This window comes from Cervus elaphus, chromosome 20 (assembly GCF_910594005.1).
Source record: "Cervus elaphus chromosome 20, mCerEla1.1, whole genome shotgun sequence".
In the NCBI taxonomy this organism is placed as follows: Eukaryota; Metazoa; Chordata; class Mammalia; order Artiodactyla; family Cervidae; genus Cervus; species Cervus elaphus.
In genome coordinates this window covers 102,607,916-102,622,329 of record NC_057834.1, presented here as the reverse complement: position 1 = coordinate 102,622,329, position 14,414 = coordinate 102,607,916, and the positions used below count along the sequence as shown (strand labels likewise).

General features: G+C 39.6%; 1 protein-coding gene across 2 annotated transcripts in view; it reads left to right on the top strand.

The window, feature by feature from the left end:
* Window positions 1-14,414, top strand: part of ROR1 (receptor tyrosine kinase like orphan receptor 1) — a 457,745-nt gene that overhangs the window by 42,210 nt on the left and 401,121 nt on the right. Inside the window, exon 1 of one of the 2 annotated variants that reach the window (XM_043876206.1) lies at window positions 2,388-8,988. The exons of the other annotated variant lie outside the window; for it this stretch is intronic. Coding sequence (XP_043732141.1) covers window positions 8,955-8,988 — 34 coding nt within the window. The 5' untranslated portion in view covers window positions 2,388-8,954. Of the gene's footprint in view, window positions 1-2,387; window positions 8,989-14,414 lie in introns of those variants that run through there. 2 annotated transcript variants of the gene reach the window in all.

The following is a 14,414-nucleotide window of genomic DNA, read 5'->3' as shown; positions in this document are numbered from 1 at the left end:
TTCCATGTTTCATTCTTTTCTATGGGTGAGTAGTATTTCATTGTGCGTGTGTGTGTGTTTATGTATACCACATGCTACCTGGCTTCAGATTATCCTACAAAGCTACAGTCATCAAAACAGTATGGTACTGGCACAAACCCAGACACATAGATCAATGGGACAGAATAGAGCCCAGACACAAACCCACATACTCATGGTCAATCTGTGATAAGGTAGGCAAGAATATACAATGGAAAAAAAACAGTCTCTTCAGTAAGAGGTGCTGGAAAAACTGGATAGCTAGATCTAAAAAATGAAATTAGAACATTCTCTAATACCATATACAAAAATAAACTCAAAATGGGTTAGAGACCTAAATGTAAAATCAAAAACTGTAAAGCTCCTAGCAGAAAACACAGAACACTCTGATGTAACTCATAGCACTATTTTTTTGGAATTGTCTCCTAACACAGAGAAAATAAAAACAAAAATAAACAAATGAGACCTAATTAAACATAAAAGCTTTTGCACAGCAAAGGAAACCATTGACAGAATGAGAATGTCCTACTGAATGGAAGAAAATATTTGCAAATGATATGACCAATAAGGGGTTAATATTCAACACATATCAATAGCTCATGCAATTCAACATTAAAAAAAAAAAGACCAAAACAGCCTGATTTAAAAATGTGTAGAAGACTTAAATAGATATTTTTCCAAAGAGGACATGCTGATGGCCAAAATGCTCATGAAAAGATGCTCAACACCATTAGTCATCAGGAAAATACAAATCAAAACCACAGTCAGCTATTTCCTCACACCTGTCAGAATGGCTGTCATTAAAAAGAGCACATATAACAAATGTTGGTGAAGGTGTGGAGGAAAGGGAACCCTTGTACACTGTTGGTGGGATGTAAATTGAAGCAGTCACTGTGAAAAACAGTATGGTGGTTTCTCAAAAATTGATTTAAAAATTTTTAACCTTTTAAATAATTTAGACAACAATAAGGTTACTCATCTTTAAAAGCACACTCTAGTAAACACTCCTCCTAAAAATTCAGCTCAGTTATGTTATATAAAGAAAGCTAAATAAAAATCATGTTTTTCCCTTGGAAAGATGAGTCCTGGTTAAGTTTTAGGGATTTGGAAACTTTTCATTTGTTTAGCAATGCTGTATGTAGTGGTAAGATGCATTTAAATGCTGCCTTGTTCTAGAGACCTTTTGCCCCATTTGAAAGGGCCTCTCTTCGAATCATGTGCCCAGCATAGTGCATACAATCAATAAACACTGACTGACTGATTGAATGAATGAATGCCTTTCAGTGCTTCATAGACACCGCCTTCCAGTATAATTGAATGTGTGTGTGAGTATGTCCTTACTTATTACAGAATAAGTACCAGTGCCCTTGCCACATCTTTTTCCCACTGCAGAACCTACCTACCACAGGGCCTGACACTAAATAGATGCTTAATAAACATTTCTGGCATTAAATTGATGGGCAGTCTATGCCCCAAAGCTTTGTGGACTGAAGGAATGACATGTGAGAAACTAATGTGAAGGTGAGATGGATTTCTCTCTGTAGCAGAGGAATGATTTAAACCCACAATTACTTTGAGGGTGAGAAGTCCAGTAAACAAAGACAGAAAAGTATTTGTTGCTTTAGAGAGAAAGCATATTTGTTTCTTTTATTCTGGAAAATATATTCATGAAAGGTCATTGAGCTTGCTATTTCCGCTCCCCTCCTTCCTTAGTTGCCAGTTTGTGGGTTTGTTTAACACAGATACTTGACTTTTATTTATTTTATTTTTTATAATTTTATTTATTTATTTGGCTATGCCTGGTTTTCATTGCTCCGTGAGCTTTTGTCTAGTTGCAGGGAGCAGGAGCTCCTCTTTAATTGTGACGCACAGGCTTCTCATTGCAGCGGCTTCTCTTGTTGCAGAGCCTAGCCTCTAGAGCTTTTGAACTTCAGTAGTTGTGGTGCATGGGCTTAATTGCCTTGAGGCATGTGGGATCTTCCCAGACTAGGGGTTGAACCCATGTCTTCTGCATTGGCAGGCAGATTCTTTACCACTGAGCCACAAAGGAAAATCCTATATTTAACTTTTATTTATTTATTTATTTTTCAAAAACCACAATGAGGTTTTTCACGCCAGTCAGAGTGGCTGCTATCCAAAAGTCTACAAGCAATAAATGCTGGAGAGGGAGTGGAGAAAAGGGAACCCTCTTACACTGTTGGTGGGAATGCAAACTAGTACAGCCACTATGGAGAACAGTGTGGAGAGTCCTTAAAAAACTGGAAATAGAACTGCCATGTGACCCAGCAATCCCACTCCTGGGCATACACACCGAGGAAACCAGATCTGAAAGAGACACGTGCACCCCAGTGTTCATCGCAGCACTGTTTATAATAGCCAGGACATGGAAGCAACCTAGATGCCCATCAGCAGACGAATGGATAAGGAAGCTATGGTACATATACACAATGGAATATTACTCAGCCATTATATTTAACTTTTAAATAAAGCTTTTATAATATATGTGGCCCTTAATCAGGATTTTTTCCCCATCTGTCCCTTCTGTTGCTGAATAATTTATCTCTTTTGTGCTCTACATATGACCAGTTATTTTGCATACTGTTTTGGATTGCTGAAGTGGCAACATCTGGAACAGTTCCTGTGACCATTTTAGCTTTGGGGAGTCAGGCAGCTGCCCTGAGACCTGTTTCAGTCAGGTTGAGGTCAGAAATGCTCATCTGCTTTTGTTTCCATGAAACAGGCTGTCCTGGAGCTCTGGGCAGACACAGGTATCTTCTGTGCCCTTCAATAAGCAGGCAAAATCATGCATCACAACCTTAGCCTGGTATGACCCCTTAGAAACAGGTTCCCCAGCTTTCTCACATGCTCGTTTTCTTGCTTTTTGTAGTTGCCTATGATTTTAGGCAACTCCTTTAGAAGACAAATGCAGCTCTTCAGGTTGCTTCAAGGATCAGGGCAGTGACTTTTTGCAGCCTCTTACTACTTCTGTATTTTATTGAAATGTCTCTATTTCCCTCAGCTAGGAGTTTGGATCTACTTTGCCCCGTTCCCCTCTCCACCAGCCTTTTTCCTCTCACTTAATTTGTTTCTGTCTACAGCTTTGATCTCTTTGGAGAAAAAGCATCAGGGCACTAGAGTATTATTACTGGCCTCTGTTTGTTTATTTTTGCAAATACAGTATAATTGGTAGTTGGTCTTTTGGCCAGCCTGATATCACCTGACCCTCAGCAGCCCTCGTTCCTACAGGTTACTCTATGGGAGAAAAATTAGCTTTACCCATTTTTGTTTTCATTGATGTTGGTGAGAGCCTTGAAGTGATGATGACTTTTTGGATGTGGAAAAAAGCAGAGCCAAGGGAATACCAATAATTATGCTAATCTGAGAGCATTAAATCTTCAAATATTATGCATTTTTGGATAAGCAATTCTGTTGTTTTTGAAGTGTGGTTGTCTTTTTGTTTCTTGGGTGGTGGCCTGTAATTTTGTATTAAAGGAAAAATACCTAATCCTTCTTTGTTGACTTGCTGTGGAAATAGGACTGACTTATTTCTTGTTTTCTTTTGTGTGTATGCATGCAAGATTTTTTTTGGAGTGTTCATGAAAGGAAGCTAGGAGGATGTGTGGGTCTAATAATATACTACTTTGTGTATGAAGATGAAACTAATAATAATAATAATGATAGCATCATCAAGGGTGAGAGACTTGTAACTTTCAAAGCATAATTTCTTTTATAGACTTATTTTTCTCAGTCAAAACAGTGATTTCAGCTACTTTCCCTATAGTGATGATGGATCTGTGAGAGCTTATCTGACTGTTCAGTTGAGTTTGAGAGATTCCATCCCAGAGGTTCTTAATTGGGGGGGAAGTACAGAATCACCTGGGGGCCTGCTGTACATCAGCCACGCATAGCTCCTGCTCAGGACCTACAGACACGGGCAGTACAGAGGGAGGGGAGACCTGCTTATTTGGAAAAACCTTCCTGGGTGATTAAGAGGCACTGCATCAGCCCACTCCCTCTGCTGGACCCCTCCAGGGATTGTGGTCATCTGTCATGGTGTGGGGAGAGTGGGGACACCATGCCATCTGTGCCTGGAAGCCAAGGAGAGTGATTACTCATCTGGGAATTATGTAGAACCCACAATAGCAATCACTCTTGGAACCTGGTCACAGGCAGAACTCTATTAACTCTTCTAAGCATTGAATATTTGCATTGTGCCCGGTGACTGTTCATAGAGGGTCCTTGCATATACTGTCTCATGTAACCGTTTAAACCAGTTCTATCACCAGAGAAATGTGTTAGCAGCCCCTTGAAAGAAAATGAGCCTTCAGCTAGATTCAGGAGATAGGATCTGAGGAGAGTGCCTTAATGGATTTTCACCAGTAAGGGTTTCTTGAACCTCGGTTTCTTGGTCCGTAGTATGGAGTTAATGCTATACACCTTACAGGACTGGGAAAGAAGTAAAGAGTCCATAATGCTATGGACTGGGGAAGAAATAAGAGTGATAGGGGCTCAGGTGCTGCCTCTGTTCCATGAACCCTTCCTTAGCCTCCCTGAGTAGCCTTGTCTTCATTTTCAAGATGAGGATAAGAATATGCACCTCCTAGGCTTGTTGTGAGGACTGCATGTGATTCAGTAAGAAAAACACCTTGCTTTCTGCTTGGTACATGGCAGATATTTAATCCATGGTAGGGATCTTCCTTGCTGCTTTGTATTACAGGACTCTGAGGATGGCAGGGATGTGTTTTGGACAGCTATCACCCTGAGAGGGTCTACCTCATGTCCTGCATTCCTATAGTGATAGTTATAATAATGGTAGAAAGAGCTCCCTTTTATTGAGTGATTTTATTGAGTTCCAGCCACTGTACTGGGCATTGGGCCTACGTGGGGAGAAAAAGATGGATGTGGTTCCTGACCTCACTGAGTGTAACAATGAGAAGACCCTAAAGAGAAAGTTTTCAAAGCATTACTCTTCTTTGTGTGTATAAGGGGAAAGCTTTAATGTAGTAGGATGGCTTCTAAATGTGTATTTCATAACATAGGGGGCAGAGTGTGGAACATGTCTACTGGGAGGAAACTGGACTTTTGCATTTCCTGCATGCTTGTGCTTTTCAGTTTGTGGCTATAATGCTGCCCTGACGGAGGTTTGGCAGTTAATATTTCCCAGGGCAGCACGATGTAAATGCCCTGTGGTCTGTACTTACTAGAAGGATATACCCAGGGCAGAGTAGGGGGGAAAGGACCATTTTCAAAGTCCCCCTTGAAGAATTTTGTTGAGTTTTATCTTGAATTTCTCCCCATCTCCTTCCTCAAACATTCCTGGTGCTTGATATGCATAAACTATGCCCATGTCTTGGAAAATTCAGGTTTGACCACCATAAATTGGTTCATATTTCCAGCAGGGCAGTTATTTAATTTCCTGTTGGAAGTCTACAAATGTTGGCACTGTTCACTCTTTGGCAAAGGACCAAAAACCAGTACAGTATCATTAGTCTGCTCTGGTGTATAGATTAAAGCACGATTGTCTTTAATAAGAGGCCATCCCTGTTTAGGATGGGGCTTGGGGGACTGCAAGGGCATGGGGAAGCATAATCGAGCTTTCTAATCAAAACCAAAGTGCAATGACTGGGATTCACTCATGAAAAGGGTTAGGAGGAGGGCAGAGCTCTGTTTCCTTGTCTTGATTTCATTTGTTTGGGTTATTTTTCTCTAGACCCTGGGAGAGTTTGGGAGGTTGAGACTGGCCAGGTCTGTGCCATACCCTCATTAAGGCTTCCCAGCTCCCTCCTCTTCTCTGGATGTATTGCTCCTGGGAGCCACCCATCTCCAGAGTGCCCCGGGGGAGAAACATGGAGTGTCTCCACAGAACCCACTGTCATAACTGCCATGAGGTAGAGCTGGTATTTACTTACTGAGGCTCTGAAATGGGTGAGGCGCTTTACATATATCCTTTCCAATTTTCACAATAACCCTGTGAGATATGAATTATTATTGCTGTATTGAGGATGAGACTGTTGAGGGGCAAAGAGAGTAAGTCATCTGCAGCCAGTGAGTATCTGAGCTGGGTTTGAACTCAGTGTGATCTCTCTGAAAGGTTGTTCCTCTTTCCATGTGCTGTGTCTGGACCCTAGCAGGGTTCTGAAGAAAGAAAGGGCTTGAGATTTTGGAGGGAAGGGTGAGCAGCTTGAAAATTTGGGGCTTGGAGGATTATTCCTAGATACTTCTTACCATGTTAGCCTTGTCTTTAGTTGGCAAGGATCCTTCAGTGTTGGCTCCTTAGTAGAATAAGCACAGAGACGTATTTTCCCCCCTCCAAACACTGTATCGTGAAAAATGTCATATATGGAAAAGCTGATGATGGTATATTCTTAAGTTCTGCCAGTTCTTCCTCTCTTCTCTGTACCAGACACCATGCTAACTGCTTTATTCACCTTAGCTCATTTATTCTTTCAGTATTCCCAATTTATAGATGAGCAGACTCTTTCACAGAGAGGTGAACTTCTTATTTCTCTAATTAGTAAATTACACAGCTGGGATTTGAACCTGGTGCGTGGAGACCGTGCTGTGGTATTTCTCTGCATTTCAATGAATTCTTCTCAGTGTTTCTGTTCTTTTTCAATATCATATTATTTAGAAAAACAGGGTCTAGATGGGAGGTCTTCAAAGGTTACTGATAAGGCAAAATTGCTAAAGCCCCAGAAATTGAAGGCTCCCAGAAGCTTCCAAAGAATCTCTGGAGCAAGCTGTAGTTTCCTTGAGCACCTCTGTCAGACCTTCTCTGGGGAAGGGGCAGTAGTTCTGCTCTCCCCAGAGTAGCCTTTGGAGTTTTTTTTTTTTTTTTAATGATTGACTCAACATCTTCCTTTTACATGTTAAAAAAATCCAAACTCTACCTTGGGTCATCAGAGTGTTAATTTTTTTTTTTTTTGATAGTGGGATCATCTTTGGCTTCCTCAGACCTCTAGATAGTACATCTTCCTTTCCTGGGACAGAAGGTGGTATTTGTAGGCACTGATTCATGGGAGCAGGTATCATAGTGTATGTGATTTTTGTAGGGGACCAAGCATGAATGATAATTGGTGCTTTTCAGCTTCTGCATGTTTGAGCCTGCTTCTTTACTGATTGGATGTTACCTTGAGCAAGTCAGGACTTCCGTGGTGGCCCACACTGTAAAGAATTTGTCTGCAATGCAGGAGACCCACGTTCCGTCCCTGGGTGGGGAAGATCCCCTGGAGAAGGGAATGGCTACCCACTCTAGTATTCTTATCTGGAGAATTCCATAGACAGAGGAAGCTGGCAGGCTACAGTTCATGGAACTGTAGCAAGTCACATAGCTTCTTAAACTCTGGGCCTCCCTGCAACAGTAATCATTGTCAGGAAGATAGATCCTTCCATCAGGAAATTTAATCTTCTTAAGGAGGCAGGACATATATTCATGGAAAAGATACTGCTGAAGAGGGAGGGCATAGCAACAGACAGGAATTGCTCTAGAGAGGCAGTGAAGAGAGAAGTGATTTGGTTGGCATAGTTGAGGGGAGGAAGAGAAAGTACCTGGGGCTTAAACTTGGGTTCAAATCTCAGTGCTGTCACTCAATAGGTGTGTAATTTTAGATTCAGTGGTCTTCAAGTTTCCACCATAAAATGCAGTTAATAACACCTGTATCAGTATCATTGCTAGGATTAAGCTTACATAACACATGTAGAGCTCCTAACATAGTAGTTCGTGTTGCTTGTGTTGTTCAGCCACAAAGTCATGTCCAGCTCTTTTGCAGCCCCATGAACTGTAGCCCGCCAGGCTCCTGTGTCCGTGGGATTTCCCAGGCAAGAATACTGAAGTGGGTTGCCATTTCCTTCTCCAGAGGGTCTTCCCAACCCAGGGATTGAACCCGTGTCTCCTGCATTGCAGGTGGATTCTTTAGCACTGAGCTGTTAGGAAAGCCAACCATCTCATAGTAGTTGGCAATTAAAAGATATCTCTTATGAGTAGGAAATGGGGGAAACTGAGGCAGGTCTTGATACCGGAACAGGATTTGGGTGTATGAAATGACCCAGTCCTGAAAGTATTTTAGAAATCACCATATCATCAAGAAGCATATTTGAAATCCCAGATTCTTCTCTTAATAAGGCATGCTTGTTTTATTTAAATTTGTTTGCTTGTTTGGTAAAATGGAAAGATGTCAACATGTCAGGCAATTGGGGGTTCTCTCCCTCCCACCCTCCTCACAGCCCCTGAAATCTATTGTAATTTTCTACACACCTGTTTGATTATTTAATGAAATCTATCTCTCCATACTGCAACAGGCACAAAGAACCAGTGTTCAGTAAGAATCAACATTGGAAATTGAGGCTATAATTGCACTATTGCATTTTTTTTTTTCTTTTTGGTGTTTTGTTTTTAGTTAGGAGGTCAGGAGGAGGGAAAATTGCTGCAGAAGAACTGAAATCCTGGTCTAGCACTCTGAGTGAATTTTTTCTTCCCTTTCTTCTATCCTACCTTGCAGTCATTTCCTCTGTGTGCGGATTAGGGTTTGATGTGAATTTTGACTTTCACTGAGATTAGTTCTTTTATGGCCTTGAGGAATGTGTGGATAAAGAACTTAAAACATATCAGGAGTTGACAGTAAAGTTCAAAAGTCAAATGAAAGTTCTAAATGTGTCACTTTCTTGGAGTGGTTCTGTAGTGGTAGTATTAGGACTTTATAAACATTTTCTCATATGATCTTTCTAACAACCCTTTGTTATAAGATAGGTATTATTTTTCAGTGTTATTAAGTCATTTGTTAATTTCTTGACAGGTATTGTTTTTATTGCTATTATACAGATGGAGACACAGGGGACATGGATGAGAGAATAACTTGTGTGAGGTGATGCAGCTAGGAATTACCTGGGATTTGAACCTAGTTCTCTGACTCCAAGCCCTTCCTCTGAGTCTAGGTGGAATGCACTCCATTACAGGCTTCTCTCCTGTAGCAGGTAATGCTTGTTTCTGCTTTGTGAGGAACCCCTGGGAGCAGAGGAACGGGAAAGAGGAATGCTTTGTATTCACTTTTCATCCAACTAAGCCTGTTTGTTTTTTATTTTTTTCAGTATTTTAAAATATTTATTTATTTTTTATTGAAGGATAATTGCTTTACAGAATTTTGCTGTTTTATGTCAAACCTCAACATGAATCAGCCATAGGTATACCTATATCCCCTCTAATTTGGAACTCCCTCCCATCTCCCTCCCCACCCCACCCCTCTAGGTTGATAATGGAGGAAAATGGGTTTACAGTGTGTTCATTGCAACTAAGCCTTTTTATGCTCAAGGTTATAATGAGAAAAGAAGCACCAGAGCTATCATGTGTTAAGTACTCTTTTTGTGCCTGAATCAAAGCACTAAGCAAGGTGCTTTGCATAATTCTCACCTTGAACCAGGTTATCATTATCCTTATTATGTTGATGGGCTTCAAAAAAGCAAGTACCTTGTCCCCAGATTCACCCAGGAGAACATGCTGGTGTTAAGATTTGAACACAGGTGTTGAGAACACCATCTTGCCTCCCTATGCAGTTTTTAATGACTTTTGCCTGACAATCACATGATGGTGCTTGTGGCTTTAATTTTGAAGACCTTTTAAATTGTTGCATGGTTGATATATTTGGTAACCATTGGAAACTGCCGAAACTTTTCACTGCTAGATTTGGAAGAAAATAACAGTGAGTTGACGTGTTCGTGATTCAAGACTTCTGGGAAACTGAAAACACCCGTGTGTACTTATTTTGAGTCAATACGTTACTAGTGGCTCTGGCCCAAAAGGAGAAATTTCTGTCTTCTGAAATTGAGTGCAGGTCTCTTAGTGGCTTACTCCAGCAGGGAGCCAGTTATTACATAAGCTGAATACCAGGTCCATGGGTTTCCCTAGCCTGAAAAAGAAGCAGCGTCTGCAGTTATGAGGAAAACAGACCCATTTCTCTGTGGAGTGATACTGAACAGGCTGCTTCAGCCATGAGAATATTCTGGCCAGAAGAAAATGTAGCTTAAGAAAAGCCCCAGCTGGTCCAAGTAACTTAAGCCCAGCTATTCATGAAATATTATCTGACAGCCTCCCCCTCCCCAAGTGCCTGGGGACTGAGTCAGAATTGCTCCAGGAACCTGTGTTCTCATTTTGGCATCATAGGCTAGGCAGTTTCAAGAAAAGCTGTAGTATTTAGATCAAACCTTTGTGTGTGTGTATGTGTGTGTGTGTGAACATAAGAGCATTTAATAAGTGTCCTGGCAGGCTTTCTGTGGTGATCCTAGAGCTGATTATACAGAGTGAAGTAAGTCAGAAAGAGACAGAAGCATCATATATTAACACATGTATGGAATCTAGAAAGATGGTACTGATGAACTATCTGCAGGGCAGCAATGGAGACTCAGATATAGCAAACAGACTTGTGGACACCAGGCAGGACGGAGAGGGTGGGACGAATTGAGAGTGTAGCAGTGAAACATATACATTACCATATGTAAAATCAGATAGCCAGTGGGAATTGCATTATGGTGCAGGGAGCTCAAATCCTGTGCTCCGTACAACCTAGAGGGGTGAGATAGAGTGGGAAGTGGGAGGGAAGTTCAAGAAGAAGGGGACATACAAATACTGATGGCTGATTCATGTTGATTATATGACAGAAACCGAGACAATATTGTAAAGCAATTATCCTTCAATTAAAAATAGATACATTTAAATTTAAAAAAAAAAAAGAGGAGACATAAATAATGTTAGGAATTCAAGAGATAATATAACCATAGATACAGAAAAGGTTATTTTTAAACATAAAAAATATTCTATACAACTTTTTAGCAATACCTTGAATGTTTATACTAAAAAAAAAAAAAGAATTAACCGACACTGATTTCTAAATGAGGGCTTTTGCATGTGTCTAGAACTGTGCTTGCTGATGTAAATATAGAGATGAGACAAGTAAAACACTAGAATGGAAGCCCCACGAAAGCAGGGATCTATTTTGTTTATTCATGAAGCCTTAATATTTGGAAATGTCTGGCATATAGTGGAAGCTAATATGACATTTGTTGAACGAGTGAGTATAGGTCTCTGCCTGTAAGAGCTTACACCCTAGTTTGTTTGCATCATAATAATTAATGTTTATTAAAACAGTGATGTGTTTATTATAGAAAATAAGAAAAGAGCAGATAAGTAAAAAGAAAAATAATGAGGAGGTAATAATTATTTTCATTTAAAAGCTCATATCCTTGAAAGCTTTTTCTATGTAAACACTTTTTTTTTAAATGGGCTTATGCCCTTGCAAGTTGATTTTATGACTTGCTTTTCCCCCTACTTATCAGTGTTACTGTGAGCAACTTTCTATATCAACACATATAACATTCAAACAGTCAACTTTTAATCACTGCAAAATTTAGTATATGTGTGATTATATCACAATTTTCTTTAGTCCTATTGTTGGGCAGTAGGTTTTCCACTCCCCTTCTCTCTCTTCTCTCTTTCTAGTTTGAACAATGCTCTGCTTGTCTGTCAACTTTTCCACATATCCATGATTATTTTCTTGGCAATAATTCTTAGAAGTGGAATTACTGGATCAAAGGTCAGAGGCTTTTGATACATATTGAATATAATCATGTTGCTCACCATGAAGACTGGGAAAATGCATAACCCTCTCTACTGAAAGAAAGTGCTTTTTCCTTTACCTATACTGACACCGTGTATTGTCATGTTAAAATACTTGACTGTCTCCTAGGTTAAAAAACGGAGTACTGTCGTTAATGTTCACATACTTTTGATTTGCTAATGATGTTAAAAATCTTCCTCATATGTTTTTGGTCATTTGTATTTATTTTTTTGTGAGTTACCATCGTCTTACTCAGAGATTCATGAGGACAGATCTTTTCTTGGATCCTCAGGTCCCACAGTGGGACTCGCTGTGGCATTTATCTCACAGTTACACCTTAAGAGCCATTGATTTCACCCACCCATCTACCCATCCACCCATCCATCATTCATCTACCCTTCTCTTTACTTGTTGTTTCAACAAGTACTGAAGACCTGCTAGGTACCAGGCAGAGAAATAGAGGGTTATAATTTAAAGCAGTGCTTTGAAAGTTTCTGATATTGTTGCCCTCAGAAACAAAGCTTATATTTTTAGGAAAGACCGTAATATGAATTGATATAATGAGTGGCTCCTCGAAAAGTTTTTTCCCTAATGAATTTTCTTTAAGATAATAAAACTGAGCCAGCTTGTTTTTTCTAAGCACCCATCAGGGGTAGGTAGACAGAGACCAAGAAATTTTTTCTGTAAAGGACCAGATAGTAAATATTTTTGATCATGTAGTCTCTCTGAAAACTACTCAGCTCTGCTCTGAGAGTGAAAAAACAAGCAACCATAGACAAATGAGCCTGGCTATGTTCCAATAAAAGTTTATTTATAGGTATTGAAATTTGAATTTCATATAGTTTTCACATGTCACAAAATGTTATTTTTCTTTAATTTTTTTCAATTATGTAAGAATATAAAAACTTTTCTTAGCCTATAGGTCCTATGAAAACAGGAAGTGAGCTAGATTTGTCCTGAGTTTGTAGTTTCCTAACCCCTGGAAAGGGCATGCTGTAAAGGCAGAGGGGAACCATTCTAGTTTTGCAAATTTGCTTTGAACAACTCCCACAATTCATGAAGGATAATAAAGTTGAGTTTAGCTGGGGCTGGGGAATATCCAGACTCTTAGTGATGAGCATTGTGTAGCTTTTAGTGTTTTAGCAATATTTAAATTTTTTAAATGTATTTTAATTATATATTTACTCATACAAAAAGTCCACAGTTAAGTGTAATAGAATAAAAGTCTCCCATATCCTTTTTCAAGGATAGAAGACATATTTTGATGTATTTCTTTTTAGTCTTCATAAATGTATACATTCACATATGTGTGATGTCATTCTATATAAATACTTTTATATCCTGCTTTGTTTCCATTCATATTATATGGGAATATTTTTCAGTGCTGTTAAATATTTTAATGTAAACTAAATTCACAGTAAGATACCACTACACACAGAATGGCTATAATAATAGTAAAAAAAACCCAGAAAAACCACCGAAAGTAACTTATCCAAGAGAAATGAAGCCATATATCTATAGGAAAACATGTATACAGATGTTCAATGAAGCATTATTTATAATGGCCAAAAAGTGGAAACAACCCAAATGTTCATCAACTGATGAATGGATAAACAAAATATTAGGTATGTCCATATACTAGAATACTGTCTAACAATAAAAAAGAGCAAAATAGTGATACAGATTACAACATGGCTAAACTTCAGACACATTATGCTAAGTGAAAGAAGCCAGACACAAAAGAACTTTTATTATATGATTATATTTATATGATATTTCCAAAAAAGGCAAATATCAAGACAGAAAGCAGGGTAATTTTTGCCTGAGGCTGGAGTAGGAGCGGAAGCTCACAGGAACAGCAAAACTCTTGGGGTGATGCATGTGTTCTAAAAGTTGAATGTGGTGAGGATTGCTCATCTAGGAGCATTTAGTACAAACCATTGGACGACACACTTTCAGTGGGTGGACTGTGTGGCATGTAAATTATACCTCAATACAACTGTTAAAAATCTTCTTTGAAAACAATTGAAAAAAATTTTTTTAATTAAAATTTTATTTATTTATTTTTTGGCCATGCTACATAGCATGTGGGATTTTAGTTCCCCTTGCCAGGGATCAAACTAGCACCCGCTGCATATGGGAGCATGAAGTTTTAACCACTGGACTGCCAGAAAAGTTCTGAAAACTCAATTTTTAATGGCATCATATTCCATTGTGTGAATGTTCAGTTTCTTTATTCTGTGTAACTTGGAAGAAATGTTCAGAGTTTATTCTCTCTTTAGCTAAAATCCATAATCAGTAGGTTAGATTGGAGCCACTGAATGTAAACAAGACTGATTTAGTGGAATGACTCCTGATTCAGTGGGCAAGGAACCTAGCATGGTCTCAATTCTGCCTCCAGCAGAGTGGACCTGAGTCCTCTTGTCTGTAAAATCTATAAGAGAAATGGGCACCAGGAAATAACTGGGCGCTAAGATGGTGGAGGAAAGAAGCAGAAAACATCGTAGTGATGGTAATATACAAGACTGATTTCCTGAGAAGGCTGAGGCCAGAAACTGATTACTGACTCTGTCTCCACATCTTCTCTTCTCCTGCTTTCTGGTGCTGGGAGGAGGTCACTGGGAACCACAGCGTCCCGAGGCCGGTGATTTCTACTGAGGAGAATAAGGAATTGGACCAGGAGTTGGGGTGGCCTCTGCTGTAGAAACTGGAGGGTTCTGCTTGGCCTCAGCCCCTGCCATGGGGTTGGAGCACCATTGCAGTGATTCGGTCCCTGGGAACTGTTAACACCTA